The sequence below is a fragment of the Anabrus simplex genome, chromosome 3 (assembly GCF_040414725.1).
Source record: "Anabrus simplex isolate iqAnaSimp1 chromosome 3, ASM4041472v1, whole genome shotgun sequence".
Taxonomy (NCBI): Eukaryota; Metazoa; Arthropoda; class Insecta; order Orthoptera; family Tettigoniidae; genus Anabrus; species Anabrus simplex.
In genome coordinates, this window is record NC_090267.1 from 157,746,074 (window position 1) to 157,773,675 (window position 27,602).

The following is a 27,602-nucleotide window of genomic DNA, read 5'->3' on the forward strand; positions in this document are numbered from 1 at the left end:
TTGATAAATTCTGAGAAAAGTTATGAGTACATTTGTTTCCATGACGACGATATTTGAAGGACTTCAATCAATCAATCAATCAATCAATCAATCAATCAATCAATCAATCAATCAATCAATCAATCAATCAATCAGTCAATCAATCAATCAATCAATCAATCAATACTGATCTGCATTTAGGGCAGTCGCACAGGTGGCAGATTCCCTATCTCTTGTTTTCCTAGCCTTTTCTTAAATGATTGCAAAGAAATTGGGAATTTATTGTACATCTCCCTTGGTAAGTTATTCCAATCCCTAACTCCCCTTCCTATAAATGAATATTTGCCCCAATTTGTCCCCCGAATTCCAACTTTTTCTTCATATTGTGATCTTTCCTACTTTTAAAGACGCCACTCAAACTTATTCGTCTACTAATGTCTTTCCACGCCATTTCTCCGCTTACAGTTCGGAACATACCACTCAGTCGAGCAGCTCATCTCCTTTCTCCCAGTTCTTCCAAGCCCAAACTTTGCAACATTTTTGTAACGCTACTCTTTTGTCGGAAATCACCCAGAACAAATCGAGCTGCTTTTCTTTGGATTTTTTTCCAGTTCTTGAATCAGGTATTCCTGGTGAGCGTCCCATACACTGGAACCATACTCTAGTTTGGGGTCTTACCAGAGACTTATAATCCCTCTCCTTTATATCCTTACTACAACCCCATAACATCCTCATAACCATGTGCAGAGATCTGTATCCTTTATTTACAGTCCCATTTATGTGATTACCCCAATGAAGATCTTTCCTTATATTAACACCTAGATACATACAGTGATCCCCAAAAGGAACTTTCACCCCGCAGTAATTATAAATCAGAGGACTTTTCAAATTTGTGAAACTCACAACCTGACTTTTAACCCCGTTTATCATCATACCATTGCCTACTGTCCATCTCACAAGATTATCTAGGTCATTTTGCAGTTTCTCACAATCCTGTAACTTATTTATTACTTTATAGAGAAAGACATCATCCGCAAAAAGCCCTTACCTCTGATTCCACTCCTTTACTCATATGATTTATACATATAAGAAAACATAAAGGTCCAGTAATACTGCCTTGAGGAATTACCCTCTTAATTATTACAGGGCCAGGTAAAACTTCGCCTACTCTAATTCTCTGAGATCTATTTTCTAGAAATACAGCAACCCATTCAGTCACTATTTTGTCTAGTCCAATTGCACTCATTTTTGCCAGTAGTCTCCCATGATCCACCCTATCAAATGCTTTAGACATGTCAATCGCGATACAGTCCATTTGACCTCCAGAATCCAAGATATCTGCTATGCCTTGCTGGAATCCTACAAACTGATCATCAGTGGAATGGCATTTCCTAAAACCGAATTGCCTTCTATCGAGCCAGTTATTAATTTTGAAAACATGTCTAATGTAATCAGAAAGAATGCCTTCCCAAAGCTTACACGCAACGCATGTCAGACTTTCTGGCCTGTAATTTTCAGCTTTATGTCTATCACCCTTTCCTTTATGTACAGGGGCTACTATAGTAACTCTCCATTCATTTGGTATAGCTCCTCTGACCAAACAATAAACAAATAAGTACTTCAGATATGGTACTATATCCCAACCCATTGTCTTTAGTATATCTCCAGAAATCTTCAAGCTGCTTTCCTAGTTTTGAAATTTATTTATCTCATTGTAAATATCATTGTTATCACATGTACATTTTATTACTTCTTTGGCCTTAGTCTCTTCCCCTATCTGGACATTTTCCTTGTAACCAACAATCTTTACATACTGCTGACTGAATACTTCTGCCTTTTGAAGATCCTCACATACACACTCTCCTTGCTCATTAATTATTCCTGGAATGTACTTCTTGGAACCTGTTTCTGCCTTAAAATACCTATACATATCTTTCCATTTTTCACTAAAATGTGTATGACTGCCAATTATGCTTGCCATCATGTTATCCTTAGCTGCCTTCTTTGCTAGATTCAATTTCCTAGTAAGTTCCTTCAATTTTTCCTTACTTCCACAGCCATTTCTAACTCTATTTCTTTCCAATTTGCACCTCCTTCTTAGACTCTTTATTTCTCTATTATAATAAGGTTGGTCTTTACCATTTCTTACCACCTTTAAAGTTACAAACCTGTTTTTACATTCCTCAACAATTTCTTTAAACCCATCCCAGAGTCTGTTTACATTCTTATTTACCGTTTTCCACCGATCATAATTACTTTTAAAAAACTGCCCCATGCCTGCTTTATCAGCCATATGGTACTGCCTAGTAGTCCTACTTTTAAAACTTTTCCTTTTTGTCACATTTATTTTTAACTACGACAAAAACAGCTTCGTGATCACTAATACCATCTATTACTTCGGTTTCTCTATATAGCTCATATGGTTTGATCAGCACCACGTCCAGGATATTTTTCCCTCTTGTTGGTTCCGTCACTTTCTGAATCAGCTGTCCTTCCTTTATTAGCTTATTTGCCATTTGTTGGTCATGCTTCCTGTCGTTCGCATTTCCTTCTCAATTGACATTTGGTAAATTAAGATCTGCCGCTACAATCACATTCCTTTCCATATCGTTTCCCACATAGCTGATTATCTTATCAAATAATTCTGAATCCGTGTCAGCACTACCCTTCCCCGGTCTGTACACTCCAAAGACATCAATTAGCCTATTATCTTGAGAAAGGAGCCTTAAACCTAGAATTTCATGTTTCTCATCTTTAACTTTTTCGTAGCTCTTACAAGTTGTCCATTTCATGACCGTATCGATGTTTAATCAAGAAGTAAGTATAAATAACCACCTAATCGATACTTTTCCAAACAAGAACGAGAGGCAAGATGACCTATTCTGATGACCTCCATCTTTATCAAAGGAGTCTCCAAAGAACTTTTATTTGTGCTTATTGTCATAATGTTTTTCTTTTCAGTTCTTTATTTATACAGCTGAAGAGGACCACTAAGTGGTCGAAACATGTCCTGTAAGTTTTAATGTTATTCAATTTTGCCTGAGGCATTAATAAAGTATCGATTAGATGGTTATTTATACTTACTTCTCTTTTCGTAGCTTACAAATTCTTCTTTCACCAGAATGAATACTCCCCCTCCCACCATTGCTACCCTATCTCTACGATACACACTCCAGTTCCGTGAGAAAATTTCTTTTAACAGTTCGGCGCGTAGTGTTGTTCCAAAGAACGTTTAATTCAATTTCTTTGTGTAATGTAATTTCAAGTGTTTTGTTGACATAATATTACATTCTATTACCACAGCAGATCATGTGCTTTATTTCATTAACTCGACAGTATGCAAATACGTCCGTGAGGATAGTAACGAATAGTACCATACTTTGTACATTGCGGGCGGAGCCAGCGGGAAATTGCTAGTTAATATTATTTAACAACTGCATTATTGTTTTGTGCGTATAAGTGGAAGGAGTAAAATCCGTAGTTTTACTACAGTTCCAGCTGAAAGTATTCTTATGACGTGTAGAACACTCCTCAAATATGTTAAGTTCGGAGCAACCTGATATGATCGATATTGTGCCTTATAAGCATATTAACTTGAACTATTTTTTTCGGAACCTTCTCTACGGGCAACAGTAGCCTCACCTAAGAAACTGCTATCCTTAATGCCACGCTGTAGTCTTGCACTTACCAACTAAAAGCCAGGCAGCAAATCGTATCCAGGTATGGCCATCCAGCATGAGCATGAGGTAGACGTTAATCATGATACTCAGAGCAGGGATGAGAGGAACTAGTGGCACCTGAAATTATCATAAACAAGTCATAGTACAGAGTAAGGGAACATAAAACACAAATGTTGACATAACACTCATTCATTGTTCATTGTATGGACTACTTAGATTGGTTTTGCTTAATGAACGGGTATGAGAAGAAGTAGAGATTGACTGGGAGAGTTGGCTGTACGATTAGGTGTGAGCTTGCATACGGAAGATAGTGGGTTCGAACCCCACTATCGGCAGCCCTCAATATTTATTTCAATGGTTTTCATTTTCACACCAGGTAACTTCTAGGGCTGTACCTTAATTAAGGCTGTACCGGGCGGTACACCTCCACGACGCAAGTTCAAATCTTGCGCCAATTGAAAATTATCTACTGGAGAAACCCGGAACTTTAACAACTGAACTAACTCGGCTGTTTATCGGAAGAGATCACTGTGTGTTTTGATTTGCTTTCGTTTTTCAGTGATCAAGAAGTGTGGACATTCTCTAACAGATGTCTCTACCAAAAACTATGGTAATACACTCTGGTGCAATGGAATGAACTCTCTTTAAGAAATTTTGTATTCATAAGTTTTGTCTTTACTAAATTTTGTTCGGTCATTGGTGGGTTGGTAATATTAAGTTTTCTTTCCGCCTGTTTTGAATTTAGCCAATTAGTAATTTCTGTAATTAAATTTCTTCCAATCATAGCTTTCTTCTTCAAATTTCCATGTGTAATCCTTAGTCAACCAATAAAAATTGAGTGCGTGTGTCTACTCATTCCTGAAAGGTCTCGAATTTTCCACGAGGGTATAAAAACTGCTGATTTTCTTGTCTCCGGGCCACTCTTATAACATCTTTCTCAGTGTGTGAATATGTAGCAGGGGGCGCGAAGCGCCTCGTTCTTCAGGCAGCAGTTCTTCAACAAGGCCTTTTAACATCTGTATTTCTTGCGAGCTCAGCAGTTTAACTCTCGGAGAGGGTTCGAAACCTTTAATATGTGACCCATCTCTCTTTAAAATGTAAATCCTTTTTCACTCTATGTAAAACTACAATCTCTTTAACTGTAAAGCGGGGATAGAGAGTGCTTTACCCTCTCGAGCTCCTCTTCATTTTGAATTTGAGGTGACTATGTTTTCATAACCGTTTTTCTCTTCCTTCTTAATGTGTTAAATTTATCTTGTATACTAGTCACCTCCATAGATTGGGATTAGCCAATGTACGATCGGCCTGGCGCCACTTAGGTTTTAAAATGTGTATTTAGGAGTGCAAGTTCACGCCTCCAGTCCTCTCCGTACTTGGGGCCAGTAACTTAACCTGTTGTTTTTTTTTCTTCATGCGAAGGCCCTGTAGGTTGGGTACAAGATACCCCTGTTTCACTGTAAGTGTGCCTTGAGGGCAGTTAGGAGTAAAGTTTGTTGTGGTCTTTGATAGAGTTGTAAAATTGTGAGCAAGTCAGCTCTTTCTGGTATGTTGGAAGGTACCTCTAGGAGGCTTGACATCACTAAACGGGAGCAAGAGCTCCATGTAATTAGGGGTTTTCTGCCCTTTGGTATTTTGTGGTTGTGAGCTGAGAGCTCAGAAATTGTAAAAGGTGGGGCTTGAAGCCCAGATCATTAATTTGTCTCTAAATCCTTGCTTTTCTGGTCTTGTACCTGATTGACTTGTTAAGTTTTCAAATTCTATGTAAACTTTTGTTAACTCTTGTTGTCTTTTGAAAGTATAACCTTTATTTAAATTTTAAATTCATTTTTCGGACTTGTGGTTAGACCCATTCCAGCCCGCACATTCTTTCACCTCTGACTTCCACGGATAACTCCGTAACAAAGGCCATGGCCACTTCTTTCCCACTCCTATGCCCTTCCTATCCCATAGATGCCATAAGACCAATCTGTGTCGGTGTGACGTAAAGAAAATTGAAAAAAATGGTGTAGCAAATAGTGTGTTAGTGACTGTCTATTTGCATCTCCTCTAACAAGAAACTTCAGAAATTAAAATAGGGGGCACTTAGCTAAATCCCTTGTACAACTAATTCCGCAGAAAATGAAATAGAACTTCACTGCAGCTTTACCCCAGCGTGAAAAGAAAGTCTTTTCGACTTTTTACTTCGCCTATACACCTTGTACTCTGATAGTAAAGACTAAATTGTACAGTTGATGCCTTTGGTGGTGGCAACAATAAACTTCAGTACATATTCTCTTTACCTTAACCTACGTAATTCAGCAATATTTATAACTACTTTAGAGTAGTATTATATGCAATTTTATTGGCAGTGAATTCATATAACTACTGAAGAATTAGCCTACCGTACTTTCCTTTCAATTCCGCCAGATGCGATTGCAAAAAAGAGGCCATACCCTGGAATTGCACGGTATGAGACCCAAAGGCTACCTAAGGAACGATAATGTGGTACATTGCATAACGCCGTAAATCTACACTCTGACATGAACCTGCGTCGGATGGAACATCTTTAGTTTTTCAGATATACTGCACCCATAAGCGAATTTGCGTAATTAATGTACGAATTAAAGTTCGCATATTGGAATACAACAGTAGGCTGTGAAAGCTAGTAGTCAAAAAGCGACATTCTGGCGCCTGTCAGACGGCGAGGAGATCCGCAAAACTTTTCTCATAGCACGAACAGCTTATAGACTGGCCTAAGTGCTACATCCAATAAAGTTTATGGTACCGGCAAGGAGTGGCAACTTTCTACTCGATTCTCACGGGAAAATCACGCGTTGAGCCTGACCTACTTAGAAGGGTAAGAGAGACAACGATAATACCCGCCAACCCTTGGCAGAAAATGAAAGCATCCATGCTGCGAAGAGCGCGAAAGTCTCAGCCAATCACAAAGTCGCAAATTTAAATGTTTTGTCATAGCGGGAATCTACAGCCAGTATTTCGCTATTTGGAGCCCGGAGAAGTTGTGAAAAACAGTGTCCTGACTTCCTAATAATATTTGAAAATTTATCGGTGCAAATGTGGGATTAATTAATGGTTGATTAAGAAAATTTTAACTTTACACGGAAGAGGAGTATCGCCCAGGAACCGAACTATCATGGCGGGAAGAAACCATTCGCTGGAAGAAAATAACGCCGGTGACGCGCGCCGTCGTGTGGATTACCCTGTGATCATTTCCCACGGCGCAATATAATAAGTAAGTCAGACCAAAATTAGGAAGATTTTGTACATATTTTTTGAAGCTTTAACCTACGGATGTATGATAAAGCGCTCCCAAGTGCTAGATTGCTACGCCACATCCCTTCCACAGAACTATTTTCGAAGTGGGGGGAGAACTGTTTACAAAAACCAACGTGCAGCGTGGTGATTCTTCAGTGTGTCAGTTAATTCAGTTAGTGTGTGTCAGCTTTCAAATTCAGTCTTATACGGAGTGAATTCAGTCTTGTGTGAACTTTTCTTTGTGAATTCTGAGTCTGGTAGGAAAGCGATCAGAGACACTTTTTGGCATCCGAGGGAGCCATGTATATACTTGGGAGAGTAATATTTCAAGAATGAACACTTTAACAAACTTTTATTTTTATTTGAATTTATGCAGAGATAACAGGCAATAGCTACACTTTTCAACACTTGCCTTAAATGAACTTACACAACCAACCGAGAGGGACAATGGAACATGTCGCAACACGTAACTGCATAAAGTTTTTCTAGTCCACGTGTAGTTTGGATATTTGTTGGAAGGCCATTTTATTCTTTTATTTTGGAGGACGATTAGTATAAAAGTTTCTCCACACATCATTGGAAACAGGACTTTTAGCTTGCTTTCATCACTTTCAATGAACTGTTATGGCAAGCGAGATGTTACGGGGAGAAACTAGTTAAAGCAGACAGGGAGGAGAATGACTTTTCATTAATGGAAGGCCGCGATGTTTAGACCTTGAGTAAACTGTTATGTTCCGAAGAGGTGAACAACCGGTAAGCCTTAAACAAACAAACTGAGAGGGGTGTGTGTGACCACAGGAGACGTCAGGCAGGTAGCGGAGAGAAAACTTTCGACTTCACCTCAGGGGTTTATGCAGTGCTATTGTATAATCTTCATTGAAGTGCTAGAAAATGCGAGTGTTTATGTAAATGTGAACGTGTGTAACGCCTTTATAAAAATCTATCAAGTATGCGTGTGTGAAAATCCGGAATACCACATCAGCTTCAAGATGGAATTCTAATTCATCATGACAGAGCCCGGAGGGTGATCCAACCTGCCTCCAGCATCAAAGTATGGGCAACAATAAAGTGCATAAATAAAATATGTAGGACTATCAACTAATCGATGATCAAATGTAGCTTAGACTGTTAGATAGGACTGTAAATAATTCACATAATAATAATAATAATCATTATTATTATTATTATTATTATTATTATTATTATTATTACAGTAATAATAATAATAATAATAATAATAAGTGTGAGCTAGGGTATTTGCACTCTCTTTACGTAAATGTGTTTGCATATTATTTCTGGATTATTTTGTAGGAAGTCACTTTGACAGATTAGAATGCTATCTATTGAGCTTTAACTTAGTGTAATGCCGAGGTGTAATAATTATAATAATCATTTTATTATAACGTTAGTTATGAGCGATATTTCTGTTGAAGTTACGGGTTTGTAGATGCCGCCTTGTTGACTTTAATGCTTACTTTTGCTACTTGCGCATTCAGTTCATTTCATGTTGTGTAATTCAGTCAGATGACCGTTTCCGGTAGTTCTTATACTGTGTATTTTGCGACGATTTGGTGGACAAGCGATTATTTATTTCTGTGTGTAATTGCGGTTACACATTTGTCAATGGCCGTGTTTTTGAGAGGCAATCTCGTCATTTTTAGTGAACAGTTAGTGACAGGAAGCCATTGATAAGTCAGCTCTGATATTTTGGAACATGTGAAGCAGAGAATGATCTAGAGATCGAGCTAAGTGAATAATATCCCTGATGATCTGCGTTGATAATGGAAATGTGAATATTTGGACCATGTCATGAACACTGTCGTAAGAAATAGAGATGTGCACGACAGAGATTTCGCCCGCCGGTTATGAGCGAGGCCGTATTATGAGTTACTACTTCGAGAATAATGATGAGTAAATAGAATTGAGAGATGAATAATTTAACCAAGAGTGTTAAATATGTAACGACATGGACTATGATTGCAGGCAGAAGCCTGTATTTTATTTCAAATAATTCCAGGGAAAGTAGATGCTCGGCAAATATGCGAGTTATAGCACGAGGTAATATGTGAGCGGAGCGACGAATCAATGTGCATTTTTGCCAGTCATGTAGAATCATGGATGACATGTAATAGCAGTAAACTAAATTCACAATTTTTTGCTATTGGTAGCGGGGTAAAATTTCCCTTTAGACTCTGATATGTGCGCATTTTATTTATTTTATTAATTTTCAGCAGACAGCGATGTTGGGATCTAGATTTGTTTATTATTATTCTTTCTTTGTGTACTTTTTATCACCGTGCTATTTTTGGATGTGATCATACCTGAATTATTTGTATTTGATTGGATGTAAATAGATAGGTGTAGTTAGGCTAGTTTTGATTTCAGTAATTTTTTTTGTTGGAGCAGTGTTTCTCCATTAACAAGTTTAATTATGTAAATAAGATTTCATGTGTTAGGATAAGAGATCATCGATTAGGTCATAGTCAAAACCATAGTAGTGGTATGCTCATACCAGACATTCAGTAATTACCAAGCCTTAGAAATCCACTACATTTTAATTAGGAAATGAAGCGATATTTAATAAACCAGTTGTATCATGAATGCCGCAAATGAATGAGGTAAATGAGATGGGGTCTGCCTCCATCTAGTGGAGACACCACAATAATGAATTCGTAAGGAAAATGCAGTCAGCGGCAAATTAAGTAAATTTTTAATGTAAAAGGATCGCTTTCATTTGAGATGTAAACATGAGGCACTTGGCCTAATTATTTTATATTTTAAAGAAGTCCAGGCTATCACAGTCATGCAGGTGAAGTTTAAATAATTAAATGAGTGATTGTAACACTCAGGTTCATGTTTCAATAATTTCTTGTTTTGCAACCACCAGTAGTTTAAAATGTGGCAGTGGTTATGTGGTAGATGAAGTACAATGTTCATGGTTGTTTCTCTAATTCTTTATTTTATTTGTTATACATGGTTAGTGCAGTCCATGTTTATTTAGAGTCGGGTGTTTCCCAACTAAGTCACTTGTGTTTAATATTTGATAAACACCTCTGAGTCAGTGTTGATTTGATGACTTAACTAACTAATTAATTAATTAATTAATTAATTAATTAACTACACTAATTTATTTTGATAGACATTTTTCTATGTATCACAATTCAATATTTCAAATGAGGTGGTATTTTCTGACCAGAGTTTTGAATTTATTCACGTCATCGTCTTGAAGACAGTGTCGGCGTAATCTGGTATATTTAAATTTGATCGACCTTCAGTCAATTTTTTATTTAGGCAGATAATTGAGTTATTGTAAGGTAGATCTTTGATTTATTTTTTAATTTCATTTCATTTCACTCTGTTTATTTTCACCAGTTTATTTTCAATTTTTGGCACTTTGCACTTTGTTCAATAAATCAGTTTGTTATTTAAATTTTAATTCAGTCTTTGGGTACCGTTATTTTAGTTTACCCCATCTTTTCATTTCCTCACTCCCCGATCGACGTGTGGCCTATCACCCGTGGGATATTTCGGACGCACCGCGACTGAGGAAGAAGAGTCTACATGCAGCGGTGAGTATCATTTAAATGTCATTATTTACAGGAGCAGCCGGCGCACAGAGGAAGGAAGAAGATCACCGCATTTGGTGCCTTAGGAAGGGCACAATACATACCCTCATCAAAAAACCCAGCCAATTTTTACATTCATTCACCCCCGTTTAAGTGGATTTTCCGAAAACAAAAGTATATGTGTTTATTTACTTTAAAAGAAGATTCCAAATACACATGTTCGTTTCTGAAACGTCTTTAGTCTTTGCGATATTTCTCATAAAAAAATTACATTCCTTTTTCACCGCCCACCCCCCATAAAGTTGATTACCAATTCCCTCCCAAAAATGTGTGTTCCCTCATTTTTAAATTATATTCTAAATACAAATTTCCACGCCTGTAACATTTAGTTTTTGATATATAAGTACAGTAGAGCCCCGTTTATCCGAAATAAAGGGGGCGGACCCATTTGGGTTGACACGTTTTTTCGGATGACACATGGCAAATATTTTCGAAAGTTAAATGTCAAAATAAAATGCATAAACTCTGTTAATCAAAGGTGCATACTGTATATTGATATTAAAATATTTACATACTGTCACTCATTGCAAAAAATCAGTGATTTTGTTCTGAATTTTCTTGGTGCAAGGCTGTCGTGCAACTACATAGCGCTACCGTTCAATCAACAATATATCAGCTGGTGTAGATTCAGTGCTCTATTCAACAAAACGCACAACACTCTGAAATAGTGAAACAATTTTATGTTAGTTCTGAACTGAATACTGTACATAGTAATTTTATTACAGTAGTGTAATTAAAGCCTGTGGTACTGCATTTTATTAAAATTCGAAATCAATATCACCTCCAGTGCATTAAATCCAACGCCTGCTGCAACTCGATTCTTAGAACTGCTATTGTCAAAGTCGGAGTCGTCAGTATAATATTCATGACGAATAATACAGTAATAATAATTCCTCCTTGTTCAAGAAAAAATGTATCATGGAACGAACTAGAGGGTAAGATACGGTTTTGTTTTATGCTACACGTGCATTGTGGCAAATGTCGTAATATAAAAATAGGGTTTACCTAGTAGCTCTCAGCACGTATAGCAAGAGAATGACTAATATCGATGGCTAAGAACGAGAGGGTAAAAACAAAATATTAAAGTAAAATTTTGCCAGAGCATTTAGGTTAAGCCGGGTTTCGGTTAAGCGAAGTTTGGTTAAGCGGGGTTCTACTGTATCGTCTTAAAAAGAATTCAATTGCATTCACTTTCTTTCACCCGCCCCCACTTCAATGAATTTTCCTAAAACAAAATAATGTGTTTCTTTACTTAGAATGGAGCCTCCCAATATCAATTATCACGACTTGAATACTGTACGTATTATGTCAACAATGATGCATATCGGCTCCAATAACAAATTGTAATGTTAAAAACTGTCCGGATCCATGGCGAAATGGTTAGGGTGTTGGCCTTCGTTCACGGGGGCTCCGAGTTTGATTCCCAGCAGGGTCCAGAATTGTAACCCTAATTGGTAAACTCCGTTGAAATGGGGGCTGGGTGTGTGTGTAGACTTCTTCATTATTTCATCACGATGTGCAGGTCGCATACGGGTGTCAAATCAAAAGACCTGCATGTGGGGACCCGAACTTGGCCTCGAACACTCCCGGCACTAAAAACCATGCACCATTTAATTTTACTCTTAAAAACTGATCAACTGTACTCTGGACACTTATCGAAGATATTGTAAATTGACTGTAACTGTTCACCTTCCTTCTGCAGGTGCAAACAGTCACTATCCATGGAGAGGAAATCAAAACTCTGAAATTTGCCGATGATATTGTTATTTTATCTGAGACTGCAGAAGACCTAGAGAAATTGCTAAATGGTATGGGCACAATGTTAGATAAAAAGTACAAGATGAAAATAAATAAGTCCAAAACAAAAGTAATGGACTGCTGTCGAACGAATTTAGGTGATACAGGTAATAGGTATTAGATTAGGAAACTAAGTCTTAAAGGAAGTAAATGAATATGGTTACTTGGGTAGTAAAATAACTAACGATGGCAGAATTAAGGAGGATATAAAATGCAGACTAACATTGTGATGTTTGAAACATCACAGCACGTACTAAGTTATCGAACTGTGTAATCAATTGGAAAGATGTATATATTTAATTAGTGGTAGGTTATTTTCTATTATTTTTATACACTTAAGAAAATGGAAATTGCAACACCATGAAGGCATTGGTCGCTTGTGTTCATTTTCAAGATATGGAACGATGCCATATAGGTATGTAAACGATCAAAGTTTCAGACCCATTGGATTGTTTCTACAGTTCTCCCTACGTGATTGGTCGCGGAGGAATCATCTCCAGTATATGGACTCTGGTGTAGCATAGTTGACTTGCAGTCTGTGCAGTGAAGTGTTCCCTGTCAAACATGCCTCGACGACAGAGAAGAGCACGCTATCAACAAATGTCGCCGTTTGAGAGGGCTCAGATAATTGGGCTGTGTGAGGCTGAATTATGGCTAAGGACTGTCGCTGGACATGTTGGCCGACAGGCATCTACGGTACAACGTGTATGGCAGCAGTGATCAAATGAAGGTATCCACACTCGTAGACCTGGCACAGGCCCAGAGCGACAGACAACTGTGAGAGAGGATCACCGCATCATTCGGATGGCCCGGATGGAACCCCATACAACAGCAGCGCAAATTCGAGCAGCTGTGGCACCCACGTTACACAACAAACAGTTGGTAATCGCCTGCGTGCAGCTGGCTTACGAGCCCGTGTCCCTGCAGAAGGTGTTCCATTGACCCCACAACTGCGACGTGTAAGGCTAGCCTGGTGTCGAGAAAGATCGACGTGGGTCGACGAATGGCATAGGGTCGTCTTTAGTGATGAATCGCGCTTCTGTCTTGGCCGCAGTGATCGCCGAAATCGTGTGCGCCGACGTACCGGGGAGAGGGGCCGCCCAGATCTTATTGTCGAGAGGCACACAGGGCCAACACTAAGCATTATGGTCTGGGGAGCTATTGGCTTTAATGTGAAATCACAATTAGTGCTTGTTGAGGGCACTATGACTGCTCGACGGTACGTTGATAGGATACTCAATCCAGTGGTTGTCCCTATGATGGCGAATATTGCTAATGGGATGTTTCAGCAGGACAATGCCCGGGTTCACACTGCACGCATTTCCAGAGAAGCTCTCCAAAAATCACAATCTTAGAATGGCCCGCCAGATCCCCGGACCTCAGTCCTATTGAGCATGTGTGGGACATGATGGGTCGACAACTGGCCAAACGTCCTCAGCTACCCACAACTCTGGGACAACTGACCCGTGCAGCGCAGCAAGCATGGGCCACAATTCCTCAGGAAGCGATCCAGGGCCTTATTGGCTCCATGCCTCGACGAATTCATCAATGTATTGCAGCTCGTGGTAGGCACATCATGTATTGATTGTTGTCCAAACTTGCGGTCCAAACAACTGAACACTCGTCCTGCATGTTCAATTGCAGTAATGTAGCACCACTCCTTCTGAGTGTTGCAATTTCCGTTTTATTCGGTGTATAAGTAGGGTATTTAGTCATCCATTTAACATAATCATCTCATTTCTTTGTATCACGGCTATAACGTATTCTGAACGAACGAATTATTGAGTAAAGTATTACAACATTGTTCGTATTAATAGCTTGCAGTAAATTTCCAGTAGCCGAGGTCAGGTGACGGGACTCACCATGCTAATTTTAGCCCATTACCAGGAAATGTACGTCATCAAGCTCGCAAGAGACCTTACCCTTTCCATACTCTGAAGAGACAGTTAAGGCCTTGTTAACGCCTACTTTTCGAAGTTCGCTACCTGACGCTTTGATTGCCCGGGAAAGTTCAACCTATGTGAATGGATGTTACGAACAAGATAATGGATATGCAGCAATGGAGAAAAGGGATTGTACATCAGATCCTACTGGACCTTGTGATATGGTTGATGGAGGGAGACTTTGGAGCCTATATACATCAACGACAAGAACTGGAGAAGGCTTATTCTATCGGACAATTCTAATCTATTCTATCATTACATCGGAGGAGGGCTGTATATCTTGACATTGGAGAGGGTCTTAACTGCTGAAGATCTTAACTTAGTTCACTTCTCATCTGAGTAGAGCACTACTCAAAATTACTCTCATTGAGACCTAATTAGCTCAATAACTAGAGTTAAAGTTAACGAGAGGAGAGGAGAATTTTTTTATGTATTTAGTCACGCTACAGTTCTGTAATACGGAAGACTACAAGTGTATTCTCTCCCTGAACGTAACCCAAGGTGGTTTTGTTATCGAAATCAGGACTCATTAGAACTTTATGTAAGGAGTACTGTAGGAAGTGTTAAAGTCAGGAAAATCGTAGTACAATTAGTGGACTATGCACGAATTGGAAATAGAACTGGTACAAACAACGAGCGATGACGTCGCCTGTACGAGAGGTTCATCAAACATCAGCTGCTACATGGATCGTATCCAGATAACAGAGTCTACAAATGGTGAGCTAATTGTATAAATTACTGCAAGACTCCGCGTAACAGTTCATTTTCTTAAATTATATTTCATTCAATTTTTCTTTCAGATTCGTAAGTTCAGATTTCGTAAATACGCCGTCACGCTTTTCATCCTAATAAATAGTTGTTTTAATTTGTATTTTTCTGAAATTCTTATTAATGATCCAGAATTTCCAAGTTAGTGTGTACTTAATGGTTAGTGTTTCGTCACCCCACCTCTGGGAGTATTTAGAGTCTCATTACTTATTATTATTATTGTTATTATTATTACTAATTATCAACTATCGTCTTCAAGCCATAAGCTTGCAGGCTGGCACATATGAGATATTGTTTATGCAGAAGTAAATGAGAGATTGTTTATTTATATTAAAATTAAGGTGAGCCGCCACGTCACATAATGTCACACATCTGTGGGCAAGAGTGAGCACGTCACAGCATAAGGAAGGAAGGAAGGAAGGAAGGAAGGAAGGAAGGAAGGAAGGAAGGAAGGCCTTTCTTAAGGAAAGAAAATTTGCTCATTTCGTACAACGATTTAAGAATTAGAAACATTGTTTTGAAGACTTTGGAGCGTGGTATTGTATGGAAGTGAAACATGAACGATAACTAGCTCAGAAAGAACGAGATTAGAAGCTTTAAAAATGTGAGTTTACAGAAGAATGCTGAAGGTGAGATGGGCAGATCGAATCACAAACGAAGAGGTACTGAATCGAATTGGTGAGAGAAAATCGATTTGGCTAAATTTGACCAGAAGAGGTAGAATGATAGTGAGCCGTATTCTGCCGGCCCATAAGAAATATTCAGAGTATTATTTGACATTTGCTCAAATGCAGCAGAAGGAGGCAATGTTGCCCATTGCTTTCTACATACTATTGATGGTTATTTATATGGTTTTCCCTTACAGGATGATGTTTTATATTGTTACGTGTTGTTTTAATACCTTGTCTCGTTGTTTTAATGGGGAACAGCCCGAGTGCTGAGTTTTATTGATGGTCAATCTAGTTCTCACTAGATCCTTTGTGGTGAACTGCGATTCACGTAGAATCTGTGTAGTATGTAAGACTTTTTCTCTTTATCCGATGCAAATAGATGTGTTTAGTGTTGCTTATATGATTTGTTGTAAACATAGTGTAGGAAATGCCACTAGATTTTACATAATTCAGATCATATCCCATTGCGTCTTAGTTTTTCTTTTTCATCGTAATTTTCTTTATATTGTAATTTTCTTTAACGATAATATTTTGGCGACTCTCGATTTAAATTAAATTCGTAACCCGTATCGTTGCGACATTTTCTAGTGTATTCCACGTGAAATAACTACATATCAGTGTATGCGTATACTTATTACCATATCACATGAACTATGGACAAAAAAGAGGAAAATCATTTCTGAAATTATGAAAGTATTCAACGTTGTGCTTGATACTTTCTTCACTTTGTTTCTTTAAATAATTAACGTTGTCAATATCCAGCTATTTCTGTTATTTTGAGATTTTATAATGCTATTTTTTATTTGATTTAATTGATTTCAAGCACAATGAATCGGGGATATCTATATAAATAAAATTGTAGGGGGTCCGCTGTCTGTAATTTCTTTTGTTTTGCCAATTTTTCAGATATTTATCCGTTTTAGGTCAACTCAAGACAGAATCGATGGTTTTTACGTTTCGTGTCTGTTTGTTTGTCTGTTTGTCTGTTCCACCATCACGTCGAAACGGCTGGATAGATCTCAACCAAACTTCATATTTAGGGTATACTCATCCCGGGGAAGGTTTCGATATGCATATCATTTTAAAATCTTCGAATACACGGGTGGTTTATAGGAAAACCAGAATGGTTTTTCCACCTTCACGTCGAAACAGCTGGATAGATCCCAACTAAACTTCATATTTAGAGTATACTCATGCCGGGGAAGGTTTCGATATGCATGTCATTTTAAAATCTTTGAATAGACGGGATGTTTATAGGAAAACCAGAATGATTTTCCTCCATTTTCTCTTATATTATTGATTTTCTGTAAGCTTCGTTTACCGTACGTGAAACGTCTCTTCATTATAAACAACATTCGTTATGTTCATAATTTACCTTACTCTTCACATGACGGAGAAATTTACAATTTTCTGCTGGTATCATGCTCTGCATTTAGTGACCGACAGACCGACAACGAACCTACAGGTTACCATGGCAACGTATCTGACTGCATGCCAGTAGGGAAGTAACGTATTGCCATTTTCTTCATCATGCTTTTAAATCCGTGGTTGTTCCTTGGGTAGATGGCAAGAGAGGCGTCAATCGGCCCATCTGCGGGATATTGGCGGAATACCGTTGGAGGTTATAACCGCCCTCGAATAGATTAAGTAATAACACCATTAGTTATATTCTTATTATTTGTTTACCTAAGAATCACTGGACCTAAATTTCTCCTCTGGTACCGCTTTATTATATCCATAACTCACACTAGCATAATTTATTGAGGGGCATTTGATTTTCCAATACATTGACTTGGCATTTACATATTTGTCGTTATCCGGCTGTGCTCAGTTATAATCCATTTTCTATTAGTTTCAACTTTCTTAACTGTATTATTTTCTTCCTTAATTACGCCGTATGTACGCGAGTGCTAGAAACTACTGGATGTATTTCCACCAAGATTCGTATATAGAATACACTTGTCCTTGATAGGTTTTAGGGCAAATATTGTTTCTAAATCCCTGAACTGACTGGGGGTTTACACGAAACCGAAACAGTGATTTTGCACTTCCACAAAATATACACAACCAAACTTAATGGAAATCTACCTACCTTGGTAGAAATTAATTTCTAAACCTTTTTCATCATGTGCATCATTTCGATACGAGGATTAATAAGGGAGATATCATTAACGGACCGTTTTTCTGTACAAGTCCCATCGGACTTAACTCACGAGCGGGTGCGGTTAAGGCGTATTCCTTCCAACTTGAAAACTACTGAAGACATTAGAACCAAAATTTATATTTAGCATCCACCTGTCCGAAGGTAGGTTTTAAACGTAAATAACATTTCATGTTCCGGAATGGACTGGCGGTTTGGAGGGAACCGAAATTGTGATTTTACTCTTCCACAATATATACAGAACAAGACCAACCTGACTGGAAATCGAACAAACGTGATGGAATTCCACCTCTACACCTTTTATTCACGTGCATTTTTTCGTCAGGAGGATTAATAAGGGAGATGTCATAATTGGTCAGTTTTGCAGGTTAAGTCCAGCGGACATAGCCTAAAAGGTGTTTTACATGGAGCAGATTCCTTATCTATATAAATCAAATCGTAACGACTGTGGGCCTCTACACTGACTATTTTGACGAAATTTTCGTACAGCTTTCCGTTTAAGGGGTAATAATTACCATCTGCATAGTTTCCTGAAAGTTCTAATTTTTACCCGCCTCGCCCAAAATCCAGATTGCGGCATAATCTTCCAGAAGAAAAAAACGATAATTGAAATTTGATAATATACGTTTTAGCCTGTAATGAACGGAAAACTACCAAGATCATTAAATTTTTCACTTTTTATCCCCGAAGAATATCGAAATATGCAGGCAATTTTAATGATGGTGCACACCTTCGGAAATTCCTATCACATAACGGACTGCACAATCGCCGTTCAATTTGGAATGATCTACAACCTTGGTCTTATGACTTTTTGCCGTATCTGTATACATTTTACGTTTGATTTTTCTCTATTAATCGATGTTAAGTCAATTTGGAATTTTCACATGCATAATTCATACTTTCAATTACTTATATGAAATACAGTATCATCAAACTTTTCACGAAAATTGGCCCACCCAGTAGCCAAATATGAGCCAAATGCTATGTACGTAGCTGTCACATAATTATCCCAAAAGTAATGTAATGTGAGATAATCTTACAAAACTCTACCCTGTTCCACGTTTCTAACTCAATCTGACCCATGAATAGACGACATATCATAAGACCAGCCATTTAGGCCACTAAATCCGGCGTGTCTTATGGTATAATCCTTTGTCGGTATGACGTACGTTTAGTAGCAGTTAATCTGTAAATGAAGGTCTTCAATATTGTAAACACGCATATACTTTCATATGTCGATCTATATATATTCACTGATGTCGATTTGTAGCGATCGAGAAAGGGTGGGTCTGCTATTGTAATCAGTACTCCCCACACCGACTTTGACTGGCAGTAGCAAAGGGTTCCTTCTCCAACTCCTGTGTAACTGTCATTAGTAAGGAAGGCCTAAAATTGTAATGAATAGTTCACTTCTCAATTTGACATGCAGCAGGCGAGTGAGCATGCAGTTTTGTGTAAAACTCCCCTACCCGATTGTGTTTGGCAGTAGGCAAAGGTGCCCACCATTATAAAGAAATGTCCTCATCTAAAATGTGACTGGCATTAGGCATAGTGGCCTGCTATTTTGATGGAAACTCACCAACTTGGTGTGACTGGCAGTAAGCTGGCTGGCAGTAGGAAAATGGGCCTGGCATTATAATGATAACTGCACAACTCAATTTCGAGTGATAGTAGGGTAATTGCCTGCCATTATAATAAAAACTCCTCAACTGTAATCTGTCTGGAAGTAGGAAAGGGGGCTGCCATTTTAACGAAAACTCCCCAAATCGATTCTGTCCGCGCAATAGGCAATGGGGACTGCAATTATAATGTAAACTTCCCAACTTGATTGTGAATGGCAGTAGGCAAGTGAGCCTGCCGTTATATCACAAATCCGTAACAAACACTTTACATTGGAAACAACGTACCGGGACCTCCCCATGCTCTTTCTCGGATAACGCTAAGAGACATGCAATTTTAAAACAATCTTATTTACTGCATGTACACTATTTACTTCGATATTCGAATAAAAACCAAAACCAAACCCCATGGCACTACAGCTTTTGTAGGGCCTTGGCCTGCCAAGCGACCGCTGCTCAGCCCGAATCGATATTCGAATACAATGTAGAATACCGTAGCGAAGCACGGGTACATTCGCTAGTTTATGAATAAATTCATCCTACCCCATATGATTGTTTCTCATTCGAGTTATACCTCCATTTTCCTGTCATTTACTCATATATAAGTGTAGAAATTCGACTTTTATCCTGACCCAATTGACGACCATCCCACTCTCTGCCCAACCCTGAGTTAGTCGGATGTTCATACAGGAATGGAGGCATCGTCCTAGAGGGTATTTACCCCTGGGTACGGTACAGTATTTAGGCGCCGCAATTAAGGCAAGTAGGCATTTTGGCGTATATTCGTATCCCGCTGGGATTATTTTTGTGATAGCCAAAGATGTCTAGGTTGTACTTATAAATTTGGGCAGGTTAAATTGAGATTTACGATAGTGAATGTGGTTTGATGAGCCATTCCGAAGGCCGGATAGGATTAGGATCATGGTTTGAAAGCTGGAAAAGACCAATAGTTGGTAACCAGATAATTATTAAATTTAAGAATGATAGATAGGTCATTTCGAACCAAAGGCGCAACTTAGGAATCTGGCAACCTAACGTTCAGACAACTTGAGTCTAGAGTCCCATGTTCAGTACTACGGATGACAGTAGGCGGACATGAAAGGGCAAGGTTTCACCGGAAATTGTGTATTTAGAAAACAGAGTAAAATCTAAATGCATTACGTTAGGAATATCGGCAAAAATGTTTGATTTAAACGTTTGGAAGAATGAGAAACACATAGCCGATAAATAAGGCGTATCGTTGTGATAAAGGAACTCTATTGGAGTCAGAGAACTATAAAAAGATTTCTCTAATGAGGTAGAATGGTCGATGATGTGTCCTTCAGACATGCGTTGATCTTGACATAGCCTGGAATTGGTGTGCAGAGCAAATTTCAATTGCCAGTAATGATAATTTTATTTGATTTAGAGTAAGGCTAGGAACTTAAGATCACCTCAGTCTTAAGAAAATGGTGATGATATTTACAGTAAATGGTGATTCGAGACTGGTAGACCTATGCGGGAATATTAGCCTTGAGTCGGATGTATTTATGGTAAATATGACCCAGTACTGTTGTCTAGTACTTAGCCTAGAGCTCAAAAGACAGGTAAATTAATAATGTTTGGATTAAAAGAATTTGGGGATACAATATTAGTAAATCTTTTCAAAATTAATGATAACGCGTTTGTTTGTTATTCGCGGTAGAACATAAATATCCCAAATCGATAAGAAGCTTCTATAGGGCGAATTTGAGGCCATGTTTTCTTTGTGTGATGATTAATGTAAATCATAGAAGCTTATCAGTAAAGTAAATGTTATTTAGATGGTGTACACAAGATACGGAATAGGATACTAGGTAGCGGGGAGCATCTCTGCGTTTTCTCAATATACGTTTTTGGTATGGCGTTGACGGTGAAGGAGTTGTTGGAGGAGATGGACAAGAGGGCAGAGCAGGCCGAGATGAGGGCGCAGGAGCGCATGGCTGAACTCTCGAATAAGTTAGAGTAACAATTTAAGCAGGCGGAGGAAAGGGCTGACGAACAATTTAAGCAAGCGGCAGACAAAAAGTGAAGAACAATTGAAACAGGTCGCGGAAAGGGCTGATGAACGGTTTAAGCATGCAGCAGAGAAAACTGAGGAGCAATTCAAGATGGCGACCGTTGAGCTACAGGGAAAAATCGACTTTGTTCGTACGTGCTGTTTAGAAGGAATGGGAAAATTAGAGAAACAACTAGAGACAGTAGAACATAAAACACAGACGCAGATTGAAAACATTAAAGACACTGTTGAGGAAATCGCCGGTCGGGTGACAGAACATATGACTAGTACTGATAAGCGACTGGGAGAGTCATCGTCTACTTTAGAGGAGGCTACAGCGGAAATTACACTTCAGCGAGGCGCAATTGACAAGCTGCAGGTTGAGACGGAGACGAGACTGGAAGAGTTCACTACGGACATTGGTAAACAAATTACAGAGGCTCAACAGAAGACGGAAGATAAGATTGACCTGAAGCTTAAGGTGAAGCAAAGAGAGACCGAGGACAGATTGAAGGAAATGGAAAATCAGCTTCGCTCTGAAATGCTGGAGGACATTGCAGAGACTGGGAAAGGAGTTAAAAGTATGATAATGGCAGACAGGGAAAGAACTAAGGAAGACTTACAGGTACTTGGTTCGAGTCTGGAGACGTGGACGGAAGTTTCACAGAAAAATCAAGTTAAGATAGGGGCTTTAGAAAAGGAAATTGCTTACATGAAAGATAAATTAGAATTGTTAGACTTACGGACTGACAAAGAGCTCAGTAAATTGAAATGTGCTGTTCAACAAACCAGTGTGGAAAAGGGACCGAGTCAAGCTAGTGATAACGTTGCGCTGAGCGATCTTCTACAATTACCGCGTCAGGAGGTTCACTGTTCGACTCCTAACGAGACACATAACTTTCCTATTTATAATATCTTACGGAGTAGCGAAGAAAAACCACGGACATTTACGGGAAACTATGAAAAACACCTAAAGCTTTCTTGAGAGAGATGGATGATTTTCTAGCAGACTACAGAGTACCACCGGAGCTTAAATTGAGAACAGTAGAGAAATTTTTGGTGACTCAGTTGCGGAATGGACAAATGCTTTTCGATACACGTTCACTACGTATGAGGAGTTCAAGGAGGCTTTCCTTAAGAAGTTCTGGGACGTATCGACGCAACAATCATTGAGAATGGAACTGTATTCGCGCAAGTACCCAGCCACGTCTCCACGAAGTTCTCTCAGTTTTTTATTTCACAAATGATCAAATTTAGCGACTTAGACATGCCCGCAAGCGAGAGCGAGATTATAGCCGCGATATCTCGACAATTACCCCTCGAAGTACAGAGGACACTGATTGCTGCTAATGTCAGAACGGCAGCCGAAGCGGAAGTGACTTTACGGCAACTAGACTTAACGTCAAGTCAAAATCAGCCAAGGTTGAGGCATGTTGAGGCTATCCATACGGTAGAGGCAGAACAAGGAAGCAATCCACCGAAAATAAGGAGGCGTAATAATCAGCAGAGCTCACGGACTCAGACAGTACCTCGTGAGCAAATGAATGGAAATGCTGTACCTCAGGAGGGAAGTTGGCAGCGGAGAGACAGAAGAGATCAATATGGAGGAAATAACTATCAAAAATGCACAAATCAGCGAGGATATAGTTATCCAAGTGGGCACAACGGGAGGACTTATAGATACCAGTATCGAAACTATAGTGGACCCAGAAGGCCATACTATAGCTGGGACGAGAAAGAGCGACATTCAAGAGCAGGAAGAGGAAATTACCAGGTGAACCATGACCAAAGAAGCGAAGAGTCAAAACGGTATATTGAAGAGTTGAGAGGAAAAAGGCAGGAGGAAGACCGGTGGAGAGGAGCCATACAAGCCAGCAGTAATGAAGACTGTCATGGGGCAGAAAGTGTTGCTTACAGGGAACACCGCGTAAGACAGCAAGAGAATGGATTGAATCCCAACGCACCTAACTATGAGAACAGAGGAACTAGTGGAAGTAAAGCCTAATGACGACTACAGAGGAATAGAATGAATGACGGACCAGTGATGGTGGAAGGAGACAACAACGAAGAAGACACTGAGAATATCAACTTTATGGATATGGAAAGAGAAACTTATTCAGAAGAAGAAGATTGTGAAGAGTGTGGTAGCGTACAGCGACGTTTTCACGCATTACTAGATATATAATACAACACCCGTCAAGACAATGAGCGATTATGGGAAGAGAATGTAAACCTACGAGACGGCAAACAGCACTAAAAGAAAGAGATTCCATATATCCAGATGATCGTATACAGTCAAATAATATATATTAAAAAATAAATACTCCTTATTCATTTTTTTCCTTGGGTAAGAGAGGGATGAGCCGTATCCTGCCGGCCCATAAGAAATATTCAGAGTATTATTGGACATATTTATAAATTTTATTCATATAAATTAGAGTCTTAAATGGTATAATATTGAATCCCAAGATAGTTGAGACCGGATGTCTATGGAGACATCAAGTCGCTGGATATTGCCCAACATTTCCTCGAGACCGTGAGAATAGCTTTGCGTAACCAAGCGTTGGTAAAGATCGGCACGTGTACAAGGTGCTGACCAAGCTATATATTCCGCCAATGAGAACGTGAGGATACGGCAACCATGGAGTCTACATCGCGCCAAGTGATAATCCCAGGTTGACCAACGTGTACAGTTGCTTGAGTTTAATTCTGTCATTTGTCGGTTTTCCACAGGTCTATAAGTGAAATATGATCAGAAATACGATCTAAAATTTATAGGAAGAGATTTGCCATTGTTTGAATTGTGTTTTATAAATATATTAAATTTAATATTGTGACATTATACATGGCAATCTTTCTGATTAGTGGTTTGTCTAGACAAGCGGGAACCCCATAGTTGAAATGGAGTTACCGAAGCTTCCTCAGTACCCCTAGCGTCATTCTGATCGGGTAGTTTGGAGAAAGTAGAAGTGTCATTGTGATCGCGGATATTAAAGTGTTATATCAGTAACAGTATATGATTTTAAACAAGTGTTTCAGTTGTGCAGTTGGATAAAATAACTGTTCCAGAGTTAATTGCAGATTACATTATTGCAAAGTTAAACTATCAACATATAGAGACGGTGATAATTAGCCGCAGTGTAGCAAGTGCAGCAGAGACGTGCCATTGTCTCACATTTTCGTGTCGGTCGCGTTTCGCGAGAAACTCTCGACCCGTACCGCGTGCCGCTCTCAAAAACTGTGTATATATACTCTTAAATATAAAGTTTGCATTATTAATGAGTCAGTGCGCTTGGCTGAATTTATAACCAAGGGTTGTTCGGCAATTATAGAAGTGAGCGGTGAAGAGATATTCATCCAAACATTTCTGTGTTCCAGTGTTAAATAACTTTTCAGCAAGAAGATGGCTTCGCCTATGGAAGAAGGAAGTGCATTTCCACGTGTTGAAGTTGTGATCGACATGGAGTAAATCCCTAATATAGCAGAGATGTGAGCTGCTACCATGTATCCAGAGAGTCGCCACAAATTAAGATAAGACGCATGTGTTAATTATGGAATGTTATATGGGTTATGTTAAAATACCAGTGCAGTTTAGAATAGAGATTTTATTTAATGTAAAGTAAGCCTGACGGCATGTGTTTGATTCGCTTTGATATTGATATATATACGGATAAGAGAGTAATGCATGTTCTTTTTATTTTTATTTTGATTTATGACTAGATAATTGGGATAATGAGGGATTTGTTAGGATTAGACTGTTGTTCATTTATGCATGTTTATTTAGTGTAGAATATTCCGATTTTTTCTTGTAAAATAATGCTAGGAGGAATAGATTGACAAGTTCATCCAAGTTCAAAGTTAAATACCTACTACGTCATTTCATTTTGATCATTTAGAGAGACAGTTATAGCTAATTGCATGGCGCATGGTATTTCAGAAGCTGTACGTAAGGAGCTGCATAACGACGTTGAAAGAATAGGCTCTTCGAATTTAGGTTGGAATCTGTTTTTGCCCAATAATTTGCACAGGAAACGAACGGGGTCTCATAATGTAGAAAGCTAATGTGATTCATAAGAGAAATGATAAATAAGATTGCATGTGGAATGAAAAAGTGATTATGCAAGCCGATTGCATGCCTGATTTGTAAAAGAATAATGTGCAGTGGACATGTACCTGCCAAATGTCTTCTGAGAGTATATTGTTATCAGAAATGACGGAATTGATTCCAGACCAAGGAGTCTGATGTGTGCTAATTTGTTAAAGCATGCTAGGAAGGAATGATTATACGTGAGTTTCCGTATAGCCGACGAAAGACGTTATCTCATTGCAAGCTGATATATTGGCCGTGTTTTTATTAGACGGCGCGAATGAGATGATATGTCCGTGTCACAATCTTGCGAGACAGAAACCAAGCCTTAGTACAGTGTTGAGCTCAACATTTCCTTTCAGCTCACAGCCCACCCGGAAATACATGACGGATGACCGCGCCGTTGAGCGCTCAAATGCAGCAGAAGGAGGCAATGTTGTCCATTGTTTTCTACATACTATTGATGGTTATTTATATGTTTTTCCCTTACAGGATGATGTTTTATATTGTTACATGTTGTTTTAATACCTTGTCTCGTTGTTTCAATGGGGAACAGCCCGAGTGCTGAGTTTTATTGATGGTCAATCTAGTTCTCACTAGATCTTTTTTGGTGAACCGCGATTCACGTAGAATCTGTGTAGTATGTAAGACTTTTTCTCTTTATCCGATGTAAATAGATGTGTTTAGTGTTGCTTATATGATTTGTTGTAAAAGTGTAGGAAATGCCACTAGTATTTTACATAATTCAGATCATATCCCATTGCGTCTTAGTTTTTCTTTTTCATCGTAATTTTCTTTATATTGTAATTTTCTTTAACGATAATATTTTGGCGACTCTCGATTTAAATTAAATTCGTAACCTGTTATTCTGAGATTTTATAATGCTATTTTTATTTGATTTAATTGATTTCAAGTAGAATGATTCGGGGATAATTATGAATAAATTCATCCTACCCCATATGATTGTTTCTCATTCGAGTTATACCTCCATTTTCCTGTCATTTACTCATATATAAGTGTAGAAATTCGACTTTTATCCTGACCCAATTGACGACCATCCCACTCTCTGCCCAACCCTAAGTTAGTCGGATGTTCATACAGGAATGGAGGCATCGTCCTAGAGGGTATTTACCCCTGGGTACGGTACGATAGGGCACATCTTAAGACACCCAGTACTTGTTCAGTTGCTTATTGAGGAAGTGTAGGTGGTGAGAAAGGTAGGGGTAGACCAAGGTATGAATATGACCAGCAGATTACAGCAGATGTAAAATGGGGCAGTTATGTAGAAATGAAAAGTTACGCGGTTTGTGCATCATAGAGAGGAGTATGTTGTGAGGATTTTTATCGACATAATTCAAAATCGTAAGTTTTTCGTTACGTCACTGTTGTCCTCAGCCAGTGATATTCGTTTTGCTGTTTTAGAATGGAACTTCATATGAGCGATCAATTTCTTTCGGCAGTGATCGCCATCATTTGCTGATCAACAGCCGAGGTCATATTTGTTTTGTTTTCTATTTTTTAAGAAATCTTCATATGAGCGGACATCTTCTTTCGGCAATGATCGCCGTCATTTGCTAATCAACATATGGGGGTCATATTTGTTTTGTTTAATATTTTTAAGAGAACATATGAGCGTACTATTTATTGCAGCAGTGATCGCCGTTATTTACTGATCATTAGCAGAAGATCATATTTGTTTTGTTTTCTTTTTTAAGAGAACTTCATGAGAGCGGACAATTTATTTCGGCAGTGATCGCTGGCATTTGCTCATCATCAGCAGAAGATGATATTTGTTTTCTATTTTTCTAAGATAACTTCATATGAGCCCACAATTTATTTCGGCAGTGATCACCATTTGCTGATCACCAGCAGATGATCATATTGGTTTTCTATTTTTAAGAGAATTGCTTTAGAGCGAACAATTTATTTCGGCAATCATCGCCATCATTTGCTGATGAAAATAATAAGATGATACGTTCTTCTGTTTTGAATGAAACTT

At 38.7% G+C, this 27,602-nt stretch overlaps 1 protein-coding gene across 5 annotated transcripts in view; it reads right to left on the minus strand.

The window, feature by feature from the left end:
* LOC136867134 (cationic amino acid transporter 2) overlaps positions 1 to 27,602 on the minus strand; it is a 289,680-nt gene that overhangs the window by 28,256 nt on the left and 233,822 nt on the right. For all 5 annotated transcript variants that reach the window (XM_068227031.1, XM_068227028.1, XM_068227029.1 and 2 more), the window contains one exon: positions 3,668 to 3,776. In XM_068227031.1, coding sequence (XP_068083132.1) covers positions 3,668 to 3,776 — 109 coding nt within the window. The remainder of the gene's footprint in view (positions 1 to 3,667; positions 3,777 to 27,602) is intronic.